Source organism: Gambusia affinis, linkage group LG21 (assembly GCF_019740435.1).
Source record: "Gambusia affinis linkage group LG21, SWU_Gaff_1.0, whole genome shotgun sequence".
Classification (NCBI taxonomy): Eukaryota; Metazoa; Chordata; class Actinopteri; order Cyprinodontiformes; family Poeciliidae; genus Gambusia; species Gambusia affinis.
This window is the reverse complement of record NC_057888.1, coordinates 18,925,274-18,939,849: the sequence shown is the minus strand read 5'-3', so window position 1 is coordinate 18,939,849 and position 14,576 is coordinate 18,925,274. Positions and strand designations below refer to the sequence as shown.

The window sequence follows — 14,576 nt, the reverse complement described above, 5'->3', positions numbered from 1 at the left end:
TCCTGTGGCCTTTGCTTATGTTTCCATTATGAAGCGGAGTCATTTTCCCAAATCTAATAGCTTAGGAACAATTGTGCTTAATCACTAACAGCAGACAACAATATTTAGCCTGGCGTGATTCCAACGAGAGAGTTCTTAATTTGACGGGGGTGGGGGCAAAACATGCACATGATGAATGAACACGGCGGAGGAAAATCGGAGCAGCAATCAGCGCAGCAGTGAAATGTATAGCTGAGTATAAGGACTCGCTCAAACAAAACAAAGAGGAGGGGAAAACCATGGGCGGAAAACAAACCTCTCATATCCGTGTGAAAAAAAAAGAGAAAAGGTTAATTCAACCATACAGGTCCAACATCTCCACTAATCATTAATCCAGCAGCTTTACAATTCGTACTGTAAGTCATGCAGATTTATTGGAGAAAAGTCAAATGTCTCTATGTTTTATAGAATGGAACTTTTGTCACTTAGTTGCATGTCTAGAAATCTTCTGCTTCTCTCCGAGTCACTCTTTGCAATCACTTCATTTTTTGGGAAATGTAAATACTTCAGTTACATTTTTGAATCTCATTCATCAAAATGAATGAACTAAAGTTCCAGTCTTGCTCAAAACAGAGAGCAAACATCCTCGTGCATTATCACGAGGAGCAAAAGGTAGAATTTTTGAAGATTGAAGAAAATGCGTCCGAATCCAAAATTATGAATACATCTGTCAGATTTGTGTTTATAATAATATCTTCCTTAACTGGTTTACTCTGATTGGATGCAACACAAATGTTCTGGAGTCACCCAGAACATTTATACAGCCAACTTGAATTTTAAAAAGGTTTAATAATTTTAATAAACTTCAAATGTTTTGGAGTTCATTACCAAAACCAGGGGAAAGTTGCTCAGTAATTACAAGAAGGGTTGGATTGTTGCATTTTTACAAAGATGTAAATAACTTTTACTATTTGATGACAGGAAAAATATATATAGTTTTTATTTCACATTGTGTCATCTGTCGAGAGATACCCATCTCATTTCCAATCAGACAAAAAAGAAAAAAGAAAAAAAAAGAAATGAAATGAAATGGATTTTAGGTTTAACTGCATGTTGAGTCTGATTATGTTTAGAAACATGGCTGTCCTGCGGGAACTCCTGGGATGAAATGGGAAACAATCCTAATGCTAATATATACCACAGGTTATTGAGTGCATTTAATTCACTACAAGTTAAAGCATCAAATATTTAAGCATGTCCAATTCAGTTACATTTCAAATATTAAATAACTAATCTCAAAGGAAAATGTTATAGTCTTCGTAACTCATTTATCCAACGGCTGTAACAGGGCTACTTCAAGAAGCCGATAACAAATTTAGCTGCATGATACTGAACTAAAATAAGAAGCAAAGGGTGAATGCCTCCTATTAAATAATTCAGATATGTAAGACGGACAAAAAAATGATTTGGTCAGTACGTCGCTCGTTGCTAAGCTGAAAATGTCATGGCTCCAACCTGGAGTAGCGCAGCAGTTTTTGCCATCATACAAAAGGTTGTTTTTTGTTGTGTGTGTGTGTTTTTTTTTTTTTTTTGTCACTTACACGCCCAAGAATGTAGCATTCACTTGTGTTCTCACAATGTCCTCTTCAGGACAATAAATTACAAATAATCACCTCGTATTCTTTCATGACGGCCTGGCACTCGGCAAAGGACAGCTTTAATTGGAAGCTGGGAGCGTCATAAACATACCCAGCCAGGAACTCTTGACACAAGACGTAGAAAGTGCAGACGAAGCATTGTCAAAACTCATTCACTTTTGCACACACACGAGTTAGAAGGCTATTGGACAGCCACAGCCGGGCCGGCGGTGATGCTTGGAAAGGTGAAAATAGTTAGAGAAACCGGAGAACTTTATGTTCTGCAGTTGTCGGCATAATGAGCCAAAATGGCCAACCCGCAAACCGAAGCCCCTTATCCTCGTTGCACTTGATGCCGACGTGACTGTGTTACCGGGGGAAACGAAGCAAGGTGCACGAAGGTGGAACAGTGCAAGCGGCACGGAGATCTGTGGGGACAGGCTCTTGAGTTCATAAAAACCTGGGCTGAACAGGAAGCAACACTGCGGTTCAAATCCAGCCACCAAGTAGGCAGTTTTACCACCGCTAACTTTTACCAGCTGCTCACAGCCTCAGCGGTGAGAACGGCAAATCCGATCAACAGGCTTTCACATCCATCAGCCATCCAGATGTACATTTGCAGCTGTTTGTTATGGTAAAAATGTTCTTTTTTAACTTTTCTTATTGGTATAATGACTTAACAGAAGATATTCTGATTTATTTCACGCACATGGAATGTTGTACCAGCTGTTGACTCCATAAAAATTTACTCTCGTGATTAATGTGGGGTCGTTTTTATTTATTTTTTATTCAAAGCTGTTCCTTATCTAAAAGCACCAGAGCAAAAATAAACTCAGAAACCTGAGCGCTGTGAATGCAATTATTGTTTTCTACCCAACCCCAGAACTCATATCTTGGCTAAAAATCAGAAAAATGCTGTTATTTAGCTTTTTATGACCTCAACAATCCTGATGAAAAAAACAGAAAAAAAACCCAAAAACACAAGAACCTTTCATGCAATTTTTTTCTTTTTGTTTGCAGAATAAACAGAGGAGAGGAAAAACATGAATATTATGAAGCTATTGGGAGTAATCAGCACAATTTTAAAATGAGTTCACATGAGAATAAATATTACCAATTATGATAAATAGTCCACAGAAAACCGGTCCTCTCACAAAGGGGGTTATTCAGTGTTTTTGCGCAGAAGGTTCTGTTTGGCAGGAGATTTCCCCGGTAACATGACCGGGTCGTTACGACCTGATGGTCTCACTGCGTTTTGGAAAGGGCCACTTATGAGCCACCCAGTCCTGAGGCAGATAAACACCGTCTTATTCCAGTTAGCGTCCTGCTAAAAAAAACCAAAAAAACACAGAGCAGAAGTTGTTGGTCGGCGTGTGCCAAGTAGCAGTAATGTAATGAGCAAGCCGAAATGTTAGAGCTTAACAGAATTATAGTTAACAGCTGAAACGCATTAAAGTCATTTCGATTATGGTGATCATTAATTGCAGTGTTGGAACACAGAATTTCATTGGGATTGTGCCTCAGAGAAAACCAGTTTAAAATAAATTCAATAAACTAATAATCAGAGATAGATTATTAGATAGTTTTAGTTTTTATGTTCGCACCCTTTGAACTTTATCGCAAACCAACGTTTGTAGTGCATTAACTATGAAATGGACATTCAGATCAAAGGTGTTTTATGATTTCATGCTGTTAATACTGATGTTCTCTTTCTGAGAACCTCACAAAACTGCTGGATGTATTCTAAGAACCAAGCATACTAGAGATAAACTCTAGTTGGTATGGATTGTGGTGTTTTTCAGTAAGTGGTATAAGGGGCTAAATGCAAATGCATGGCTCACTGTTCAGAGTTTGATTTGTAATAAAAATAAAAACCAATTAATGGATGTCTTCCATTGACTTCACAACTATACCCTAGTTTGTGTTGGCTATTAAAAGGGCAGTATAATGTATTCTCCAGGCACTTTGTGCCATTTTATAAACAGTCAAGTGTCTATGTTACCTTCAGTTGCTATAGGAAACCTCTCTATACAAATATATCAAATATGACTTAAAACAAATTTGACTTTGTAATTTAACACCTTGAAATTGGGCCTCTGTCTTTTTGAAAACTCAGGCTCTTTCATCACAGCATCGCTCCGCTATTAACCCTTTAACAACAATTTATCAGCATTTCACTGAGAAGGAGCTTGTACTGTGAGCTCAGCAGATGCCCAGTTCCACCAGGTCTTTGCTAATTGCTAGTGGCTAGTCTGAAGTAGCTGAGTGGGGGAGGGCTGTTCTGAGGGCAGAAGTTCAGAAACTTGGAAACTACAGCTCCGAGGAGGAGATTCGTCTCAAAGGCACCCAGGTGTTTTGGGTGTTCTTCAGAGATTAAATTAACCATTTAATGTCTGAATGGTTGCCACAGAGATTAAGGGATTTCTCAAACATGCATGAAAGAATCAAGTCAACACTCCAGGTGTGCTTTTGATGAGGGAACAATTTTATAAGATGACGTCAAGCTCAAAAAAGTCAATTTTACACAACAATTTTACATTCATGCTTGTGGTTGACAAAATGTGAAACAATTCAATCTCAATTGTTGAAATTTGGGTAAAATAAGATAAACTGCTTCCAAGATGCAGTGTAAGTGCACCCCTCTCTTGTGCTGAACTCATGGAAACCCTCTTACGCTACTAAAGCGGCGATGTTCTTCCTCCCTCATCCACAGACTGATGAGCTCAGACCTACAGTGCCACCTGGCTGCATTCATCCCAACAGACCAGCGCCTGACTCCTCTCTCTCTCTCCATCTGTCTGCTGACCAGGCTTTGCCCCTTCAAACACTAAACTGTAAGGTGGGAGGACACACTAATAGCCCCACACAATCTCCCTTCTCCTTTATGATTTCTCCTCTGTGTTCTCTCGCGTCCTCCTTCCCTCTCTGACGCTTTGGCCTATTGATTTGACTGGAGGAGAGATCATTAGTTGATCCCTGCTGCCATGTGTGGCTTTAAAACCCACACATGGACTGCAGCAGGTAATCACTTTAAGTACACACCGGTGAAAACCATTGTCTTTATGCACACCCGGGCGAACGTCTGGGCCATTTGTCCAGCAGGTTTCCACCATGTTACAGGACCCATTCCCACATCAGCACAACTGATCTGGTCATTTAGTAAAAAGGGCTTCGATGACAATGGCTTACTTCTGCAAGAAAGACATATTTAAGATGCCTGGAGTCAAACAGTGATTACTAACTGCAAGCTTGGAAAAAGTGAGCACAGGTTTTATTATGAATCGCTTCACCGTGAAAATGTGAAGATTTTATCGCTCCGTCTTCTAAAATGACTCACCGCATCTTATTTAACCCAACCCCTTTTGACAGAGTTAATCATGGCACATTGTTCCAGTGAAGCTTTGAAAACGGTGAAGGTCTGGCATACTGTCATGACTCTATCCCAGACATTTTCATGACTGTCACATTTCTCCATGGGGACCAGGGGGATCACCCTTAGATATTCTGGACCCAAAGTTAAGAAAGGTCATGCTTCCTCACACAGCAGCCCATATATATATATATATATATATATATATATATATATATATATATATATATATATAAAAGCCATATATCTGGATGGAAGAGGACAGAAGGGGTCAGAGCAATCTCTCCTGGAGACCAACTGGAACAAGTTAAACATCAAATGGTCCGAACACTAATTCTTGTGGCACACCATCAGGAAATGCACCTTTATCATAACGTCCTGACAGCAGCGTTCTTCACTGTAGAGCTGCTTGTGCATACAGTTACTGTCAGCATCATTGAGGTTTTGAAATCATGTCATGAGAAGCACAGATGTATAAGAGTGGATTAAAAGGAAATTGTGTATTGTTTTCCCTCCAACAACTCACTATTGACTTAGGCAGCAAGAGAGAAAAGGAGAGAAAGTAAGGCCCAAAAACATAACAGGAAAACAGATTTTTTTTTTTTTACCTCCGAGTTGCTGTTTTATCCTTTTGAGCTTTCAGCTTATATGTGTCATGAGAAGTACAAGATCTGGAAATGTGGAAGCTGTAAATTGGGAGGCTAAGAATTTAGGTTAGAAAGACGGGAAAAAGCTAACTGTACAAACCAGGCATAAAGACGCTGCTCCGTAATCATTTTGTCACCTAAATGTGAAATGCATCATTTTTCATATATGTGTATGAGAGACTATTACCTCAATACAAAAATTAGTAATTTCTTGACAACATGGCCACACAAAAGGTGTGGCCTTTTTAGAGAACAAAAACATCTTTTTGGTTGCCATAAAGAAATGACCATAAATCCCTAGAGTGTCAATTAAAATCAACAAACAAAAATAAGACTTTTTTGATTATTGCTTGTTTTGTAAAACTTTACAGGTTTAATGATCGCTCACAGCAGAAAGAATAAGAGAAATATATCTCAGTAAGCAAAGCTAAAGCTACATTAAATGAAGTCAAAGGTTTACAATATTTCTGACCGGTTCCTACCATTTTCTTTTCTGTTTTTTTTGTTTTTTTTTGTTTTTGGCTACACTGACTGCAGGATTTTGCACCTTAATCTCTACAGTCCACATTACAACAAACACTTTCTTTTTCTTTTTTTTTTCACAATCAAACAAGTCCAGCACTGTCGTTCCGAAACTCTGGTCCAAATCTACGTGTTAGTAAGGCACCGATACTCGGTGTGAATCTGCTCGGGATCCAACACATAACGCTTCAGCCCACAAGTCCCAATTTTCACCCCAGCATGTGAAACCCACACCTAGCGATGCTTTTCTATTACAGACAACCCAAGTGAAGCTGTGTGTGATCCAAATGACCTTGGAATAAAAATCTGATCATGTTTAACATATCCTTCTCCTGGAAATGCCTTTTTTTTTTTTTTTTTTTTTTTTTTTTACACCCTAAATCTCCATGTAATTTCCCCTTTTGAGGGGAAAATGGACTTTCTTGACATATTCTGCAATTTATCATCAGAGGTCATATTGGAGGAGAAGGCAATTAAAACAAAACAGATTATTATTTAATACAATATTGCACATGGTGTACAAATGCGTAATGTAAGCACATGTGAAGCTGAAGCTGTCAATAACTCGGAACACCAGACCGTAAGAGGCAACTCCCACAGTTCAAGGAAAATTATTATTACAGTCAATATGACGCCACCGTACCAGCTTTAAAGCAAATGTCACTTAATCAATATCCATAGTGTCACCACGGTAATCACGATTTCCATTTCAAACCAGCTGCACAATTCCAAAAAAAGTACCGTTTTCCAAACAAAAGACAAACACTGAATGTGAAATGTCGGAACACTCATTGCCTCCGTTAGCTGATTTTACAGGACAGAGACTCCTCATGGCTGGGCAGGAACAAGTTTACATTTTCGCTCTATTGATTTGCCGCCAACTCCGATAACTCACGATTAAAGCCAGGTCTTAATTTTTCAGCATCAAAACCTTTCCATTTCATTTAGCTCTGAGTCTCGGTTCATTTATGGAAGCAGAAGCTGCATAATGGAGCCGGGCAAAAGAGGAAAAAAAACTGCTGATTTGATTAGGGGATTCCTCTCTCTTTGGTCTTCCTACAGACTAAAAAAAATAAATACAAAAGTCCACTAAGTTCTGTTAGCACTAAACATTCACATGACTCAAGCGAGCAGAGGTTGTGTATTTGTCTGTAGCTGCGTCTGTGAACGTGTGCACGGCGCCACAACTCAAACTCCGACGTCTAACCTTCATGATTCAGTAATTTAGCGGGTTTAGATACACTCCACATCAACCTGTCAGTCAAGCCCCGGCGGCTGTGCGTTTCCTGACCTCGCTGAGCCCGTCTCAACATCTGTCCTCTAACCACAACTGTCACGTCTCGCACACCAGGCAATATGTCTAAGTCCGTCTGAAATAACACCCAGAAAAAGACGGAGGGGAGCCGGCTACTTGCCGTCAAAGCCCGCAGACATTTACCATCAAATATCTCGTGTCAAAGCGAGGAGCCAATTTGAGATATTCGCACATTGTAGAGTACCACAATTTGAAATACAATTCAGTTGGCAAGTCCAAATGATGGAACAATGTATGTATTTGATTTAAATACAAACATCAGAAGGTGTATTTTATGTAATGAACCAACATAAAATGTTAGAAGGAATGGTAGAAGAAAATTGCTTGAGCTTTGGTATTTACGCCCTTTGACTCAAAAACTATGATACTCGGCAATCAGAGTATATACTGATTATGCCTGGCATAAAAAGGCCTCAAAGACTAACATACTTAAGAAAGGAGCCAGCCAACCAATCAGCATGACGGACAAATCAAGACCAAGGTTGACTCGGTAGGATATTCTGCCTATCCCTCAAGGCACTCTCTGAATGAATATGACGCTTTGGCGAATGTCATAACAACAGAACAACTAACCTTGGTACAAGAAAATGTCATTTATTAGAGAGGCAGAAAAAAATACTCCAATGATGCTTCAAAATGTTAAAATGGACAAAAGAGACGGTCAGATTTCTGACTCTGGGTTGATGAAACTACTTCTATTGTTTCTTTATGGAAAGTAGTCATTGTTTCAACAAAGAATAAGCAACAATTGAAGCTCAGCAAAACTTCAATTTCAACAAATGCAGAAGGAGGTAATGGAGGTTAGATGAGACTAAAGGTGCATCCAAACCAGCTTCGCTTAGTCCACTTTAATGAAGCTCTACTTTGTTTGAAGATAAAATCCAGTTCATTTGAGAAGGTGAGAATACATAATTGAACTCTGATACGGACCAAAAAAGTGAACTCTTGCTTTATCTAACCACCTAGGAACCGGCTTGGTTAAAGTGAACTCTGTCGCAGTTCAGTGTCAAGCGAAGTGAACTGCAGCGCATGGCATTCTGGGTAAATACAACCAAAACAAACTAGTGATAGTTGGAGAAATGGCTCGTGGTCTTTTACCAAAAACAAAAGAGAAACCCTTTAACCGCTAAAATCGGATGCTACTCTATTTGGGTTTACATTTTGTAGAGAAGAAAATATGATACTGATTTCTCATGTCTTCTTCAGAGGCTTTCATGCCATTTCCTTCAGTAGTTCATGGTGCAGCGCCACCACAGGCGACTGGGTGAACAGGTTTTTCAATAGTTTGGATGGTTCCACAGTGCAGTGTGAAAGCAAAACACACCGGCTGAAAATGTAACATCACAATATTGGTCCCCAATTGAACTGAATCTACTGGACTTTCAGGTATGAAAATATTTCAGCATCACACAACATTGGTTTTTTTTCCAGTTGTGCCAGGAACTTTGTCAGAATTAAAGGAATAATAGATGTTGATATATACAGATACAACTACATACTTTCTGATGTGTATGCAGACGCATTATGGATGCTCCAGACCCCGACAAGGGATTTCAATGCACAAGTTTAAAAGTATGACTTACAAGACTTCACGATACAAAAATGAAAAAAATCTCTCAAACGTGCGCACGCTTGGGCAGATGTGCGGATATATTCAGTACCTCAAGGAAAAATGCAGCATTTCTGCATGCAACATGTAGAATTCCCTTCTAATAACGTGACATTTTTAAAGCCTTTGGCACTTACATGAGAAATGTTTGAAATTTGATCAATTGTACTCAAAAGTCAATTTCTCTAAATATTTCTACTCTCAAACACCATACTCTATCACTTCAAAATGTTCTATTAAAAAACTAAAACGGTTAATTCAAATGTGACAAAAAAAAAAAAAAGATTGCCATTTGTTGTACGACAAAAAAAAAAAAAATTATCAGTACAGTCAACCTTCTGCTGTGCTTTTTGCAACATTGAAAACTGAACTAAATATGATACTGATTTCTTCTATCATAAGAACAAAAGCCAAAGAGGAATATTTGGCCTTCAGAGTCAAAACGCCACTTCTTTCATTTTAAGTTCAACAAAGTTCAAAATTCTGTGCACTCATAAGAAAGTGCAGAACATTGTTAAGAAGCATTGGTTGTCAAAGTTCTAGAAGGAATATATATCTGAATAACACAGGAATTGCAAAATAAACGGCACCTCAAATTAAGTCAAGGAAGGTCCAACCAATCGGCTGGATAAAAACAGGAAAATCCACCAATTAGACTGCAGCTGCTGAATATCACCCGTGTGTCAAATCTATAAATACAAACCCAACCTTTGCTGCACACAGGAGAAGTGTGTCAGTTTAAAAGATGAAGACCTGTCAAAGAACCTCGACGCAGGTTAATAACGGAATAACTCGGGAGGCAGACCGAAGACGTGGAGGGAAAATATCCCGACGTTTTCCTACAGCGAGACGAGACAGACACGTCGGAGATCTGAGAGAGCCGAGCTTCAGCTGTGATAGCTTACCGCATTGGCAGCCGCTCCGCCCACATCCCCAAAACTTTTCCACTCGCCTCTTTTGACATCTACTCTGCAGAGACAGATGCCCTTGAAGCTTCAATGGGGTATGAAAAGAAAACATTTTTTTTTTCTTTATAGCAACCCCTAATTATAGCTGATCAGAACATCATTTTGAAAAGCCAGAGGAGTAAATAAACATAGCTGTGTAAAACCAAAAAAATAAATAAATAAAACTTAGATAATTTTAGTAACAGAACAAAGAAAGGAGAGGAAAAATGGAGAAAGAAAGAAAGCAAGAGAGAGAGAGAGATGGGGCTCAGATGGAGGTAAAGTGTCAGGAGCAAACCTTATTGATCTGGAGTCTTAATTAACCGTCGGTTGCCTCTGACTCAGTGTCTGATCTTCCATGATCAGTGGCAGAGTGGCATCGCTCTTGGGGGAGTTGGAAGAGAGTGGATGGAAATGAAACAGGAGAGCGGGCGGGCGAAGGGCAGGAGGGCAACACTACATAAAAAAATTTAATAAAAAAACGCTACTAATTCACTCAAATTTCTCTAAAGCAAATGTTCAACTTAAATAAAATCTGAAAAGAGAACCAACCCTGTTTAGCTATTTCTCAAGAACCTCCTGAATTCCCGAGAAGGGAGGAGGGGATTGCCTCTTGCCACGCTCTGTCGTCCCTCGCGCTGATGCAATCACCTTCAGCCTCTGAACGTGGATATGTGAACGGTTCTGTCAACGTTGAGATGACAGCGGTGACTGCTTGAGGATTGAATTGCCAATTCTAATCTACCTAAGAAGCCAAGATCTTGGCCCGCTGATTTAATTCGGGCCAGAATTGGAATTGACCCAAATGAAACCAGCGGAGTGGAGTGAAGGTAGGGGGGATTGGGGCTGACGTTAATCCCTGGAGGGTGGGGGTGGCTGAACAGCGAAATTGTGCTTTGTGGAATGTGAAGAGGAGAGATCGGGCTTTGAGGATGATGTCGCTCGAGACCCGGAAGGAAGGAGGTGGAATGCGCATTTTATGAGCGCAGTTATTAATGTCAGGCAACGTGTCCGCGAGGTTAGCTGCTCAAGTACATATTCTATCGATCTAAAAAGAAAAGCCTATAGAAAGTACTCGGTGCTTCCCATAAGCTACAATTAGACTTTTTGTGACACAAAAGAATGACCAAAAAAGTTCTTTAATGTCAAAGTGAAAACTAATATACGTAAAGACAAAAAAAAGGCACATAAAAATATTTAATATAAAATAAGTGTTTGCATCGATATTCGCCACCTTTAAACATTACAATGTTACTCCTATGTCAAAAACATACCTGGAGTGTTGCTTTAATTATTTTATGCATGTTTGAGAAATCCTTTAATCTCCCCTGGCAACCGTTCAGTTTTGCAAAACACCTGGGTGGATCTAGCCCTGCCTTAAGAGATGCAGCTCCTTCTCAGAGCTTCAGTTTCCAGGCTTCTGACTCCCGTACTCAGCTCCTTCAGACTAGCCAGCAACAATTAGCAAACACCTGGTGGAACTTTCCATGTACTGAGCTCATTATACAAGTTACTTCTGGTAAAAGCATTAAAGGTTTAATCGAGGAGCCATGTTGTGATGACTTCCTGGAGGAGGAGCTAATGAAAGAGCAAGAGTTTTTAAAGAGATAGCGACCCAATTTCAAGGTGTTAAATTATGAAGTCAAATTTCTTTTAAGTCCTATTTGATATGTATACAATCTTTATAACAACTGAAGGTAACAGTTAATTTATTTATACTTTAAAATTGCCATAAATGCCTGAAAAATATATAATACTGCCTCTTTAAAATGACGGCCCTAATTCAACATAGGTCCAGTCCAATTGGTGCTAATAGTCTCACAATGAGTGGAATGCAGATCACCAGAGTGCAGTGCTGAAGCTGCTGACTACTGACTTGAAGAGGGTGAAAATTTAATCAAGCACTTATTTTATGTTACACATTTTTATCAGATTTCACTTTGACGTTAAAGGGTTTCTTTTAGCATTTTTTTTTTTTTTTGTCAAAAAAAGCCCCGTTACTCATGGTGGATCTGTAAAATCAATTAAACTGTTAGAACCTCCCAGGGGGGAGGGGGCAAGGGGGCGAAAACTTTTTTATAGGCACTGTACATAAGAGGGTGACTAGGTTTAACAACCGACCAAAACTCACCGTTGCGTGCAAGTATGTTAGGGCGTGGTGCAGGCATGTTGTCCGGGGAGTCAATCGTTTCGTAGAGTGACTGAGAGAGCTGATCTTCATCGTCGTCCAAAGGCGCGTGCACAGGAAGCTCCAACATTCCTGAACTGTCCTATCAATGGACAGACAAGAGCGCATGTTACTCTAAAATCTCAGAGCTACTAACTGGACTTAGTTGGTGTCTTGCAACCCCGCTACATTCATCCAACTTATATAACAAAAATAGGCAAACTAGGAAAAATAAATAAATCACACCCCTCTAACCGTTTCAAACTTGTTCATGTCCCCACCACAAGTTTTAATGTATTGTATTGGAATTTTAGTTTTTTGGAAAAGAGAACATAATTTGTAAGTGTAAAAAAAAAAAAAAACACAAACGGTATACTATAAAAATCTACAAAGTGTGGCATGCATCTGTATTCAGTCCATTATACTGTGAAGCCCCTGAATAAAAAGTAGTAAAACAACTGCACCTTGTATTCTATACTCGTCGCAATTTCATCTCAGTACAATTACAGCTGCCAAATTGCTTGACGTGGTTTTCTGGTTTGCATTTGTAAAAAGCATCTGTGTTCCAATCCTCCCACTTCAAAATTGTGCACCACACCATGGTGGTTGTCACAGCGTATGGAAACTTGCAAAGCATTGTGTGTAAGTTCATTTATGAAGATATTTCTCTGCTGAGAGATGTTTGTGTTCAAGCAGAAACAGGCCATCTTTATCAGTGTAGCTTTGTCCCAAGAGTGTTTTTGCTAAGCTATAATTTGTCATAACAAAAATGAAAAGTGAAAAGTCAACCTGTAAAACTTAAATTACAAAATTACACTTTACAACATGCTAAACAGAGTTTTAACCGAACAACATAATAAGCAATGTGTACGAGGATGGGCTGTATTCACACAAAAGGACGGAAAACCTCAAATGTCAGATGGTTCTAAACGCGTCATCAATATTCAGGAACGATGGAACCAAGGCTTGAGAGTATCCATCTCAGCTTAGCTCGGTATTTTCCGGTTCAGCAGTGTGAAACAGGTCCAGCAGGGAGTCCAAGCTGGATAAAGCTCCATGGATTTCCCACAGGCCAACAGACAGCTGTCGCTAACAATGAGCTTGAGTAAAGGGACCAGTGACATTTGCCATGTGGTCAATGTTCTGCACTACTGGTCTCTGATCCCACCGCACACTTATTCCATGAGCCACTCCTTGTACGGGGACATGTCTGGTTTGGACACCACTGTTGCTGAGCAAATGTTGAGCTTTAACTGATAATAGTTTATCAACCATTTCATTTCAGGATAAATCTCATGGAGTTGCAAATGTGGGATCAAGGGTGCATTCACACCAGTCCTGTTTAGTCCGCTTTAATCAAACTCTAGTTTGTTTGGCTAGAAAGTTCGTTTCGTAATCAAACTCTGATGAGGACCAATAAAGCGAACTCAGGTCAGCCTAAAAACCTAAGTCTCAGTTTAGCTGAAGTTAATTCTGATGCGGTTTGAATGCCAAGAGGACCAGAGACTGATCCAAAAGCTGGCAGTGGACTATAGCAAAGGGCATTCTGGGTAACTACAACCAAAACAAACATGCGAGTCAGACGCTAGCAGGACAATGACACGTTGTCTTTTATCTAAGACATAAGAGGAATCCTAGATCGGCTGAAAACTGACGCTACTCCATTTTTGCTTACATCTTTTTGAAGAAGAAAGTTGTGCTGATGACTTCTTCTGAAGTTATGTGTCACTTCCTTCAGCAGTTCTTGGTGCAGCGCCACCAGAGGCAAGGGGAGGGGTGACACCAAAAGGTTTGCTTTGCTTGACGCAGAGCAGCTAAAAATTTGACTAATGTTGCAATTCTGGTCCCCGATCAAACCCACTGAAAACATCTTTTGTTCCTTAAAACCTGTTAATTTATCGCAATTCTGCACCATAAGCTTGAATCCGTAACATCCTGACTAGAATTGCATACGCACAACACCCTGTTAGGTTCATCACAAAAAAGAGTTAAGAAAGAGCCAGGAGTAGAGAGGAGAGTAAAATGGAGGAAAATTAGACTTTTGCGTAAACAAAGAAGAAGGAGCCGTGTGGGTGTTGGAGCCGAGGCCCAAGAGCAGCGAGGGTGCTGCCAAGCGGTCTCGATTTGCACGCAATATGCCAGGCTATGGGGTTAGGGGTACTTATTGGCTGTTTAATATAAATAAGAGGTTCAATGTGGTTGAAAGCACAAAATCTTGTCAGAACAGCGTGTTGATAAGAGCTAGAAGGGAGAGGAGCGGTGCCTGTGCACGGCTGGGTCAACACAATTACAATCAGAGTCATGGCTGCAGCCAGCCTTTTAATGAAACCATCTCCCAGGAAAAATTAGACTCAGTAAGGTTCAGATTGCTGAAATGAAGACT

The 14,576-nt window shown here is 39.8% G+C and overlaps 1 protein-coding gene across 2 annotated transcripts in view; it reads right to left on the bottom strand.

Moving 5' to 3' along the window:
• LOC122824643 (partitioning defective 3 homolog) overlaps positions 1-14,576 on the bottom strand; it is a 370,755-nt gene that overhangs the window by 160,608 nt on the left and 195,571 nt on the right. The window contains exons 14-16 of one of the 2 annotated variants that reach the window (XM_044105506.1): positions 12,158-12,296; positions 10,579-10,710; positions 6,468-10,482 (exon numbers count right to left, since the gene is read on the bottom strand). In XM_044105506.1, the coding sequence (XP_043961441.1) occupies positions 10,595-10,710; positions 12,158-12,296 (255 nt within the window). In that variant the 3' untranslated portion in view covers positions 6,468-10,482; positions 10,579-10,594. Of the gene's footprint in view, positions 1-6,467; positions 10,483-10,578; positions 10,711-12,157; positions 12,297-14,576 lie in introns of those variants that run through there. The other variant, XM_044105505.1, reaches the window with a different exon arrangement.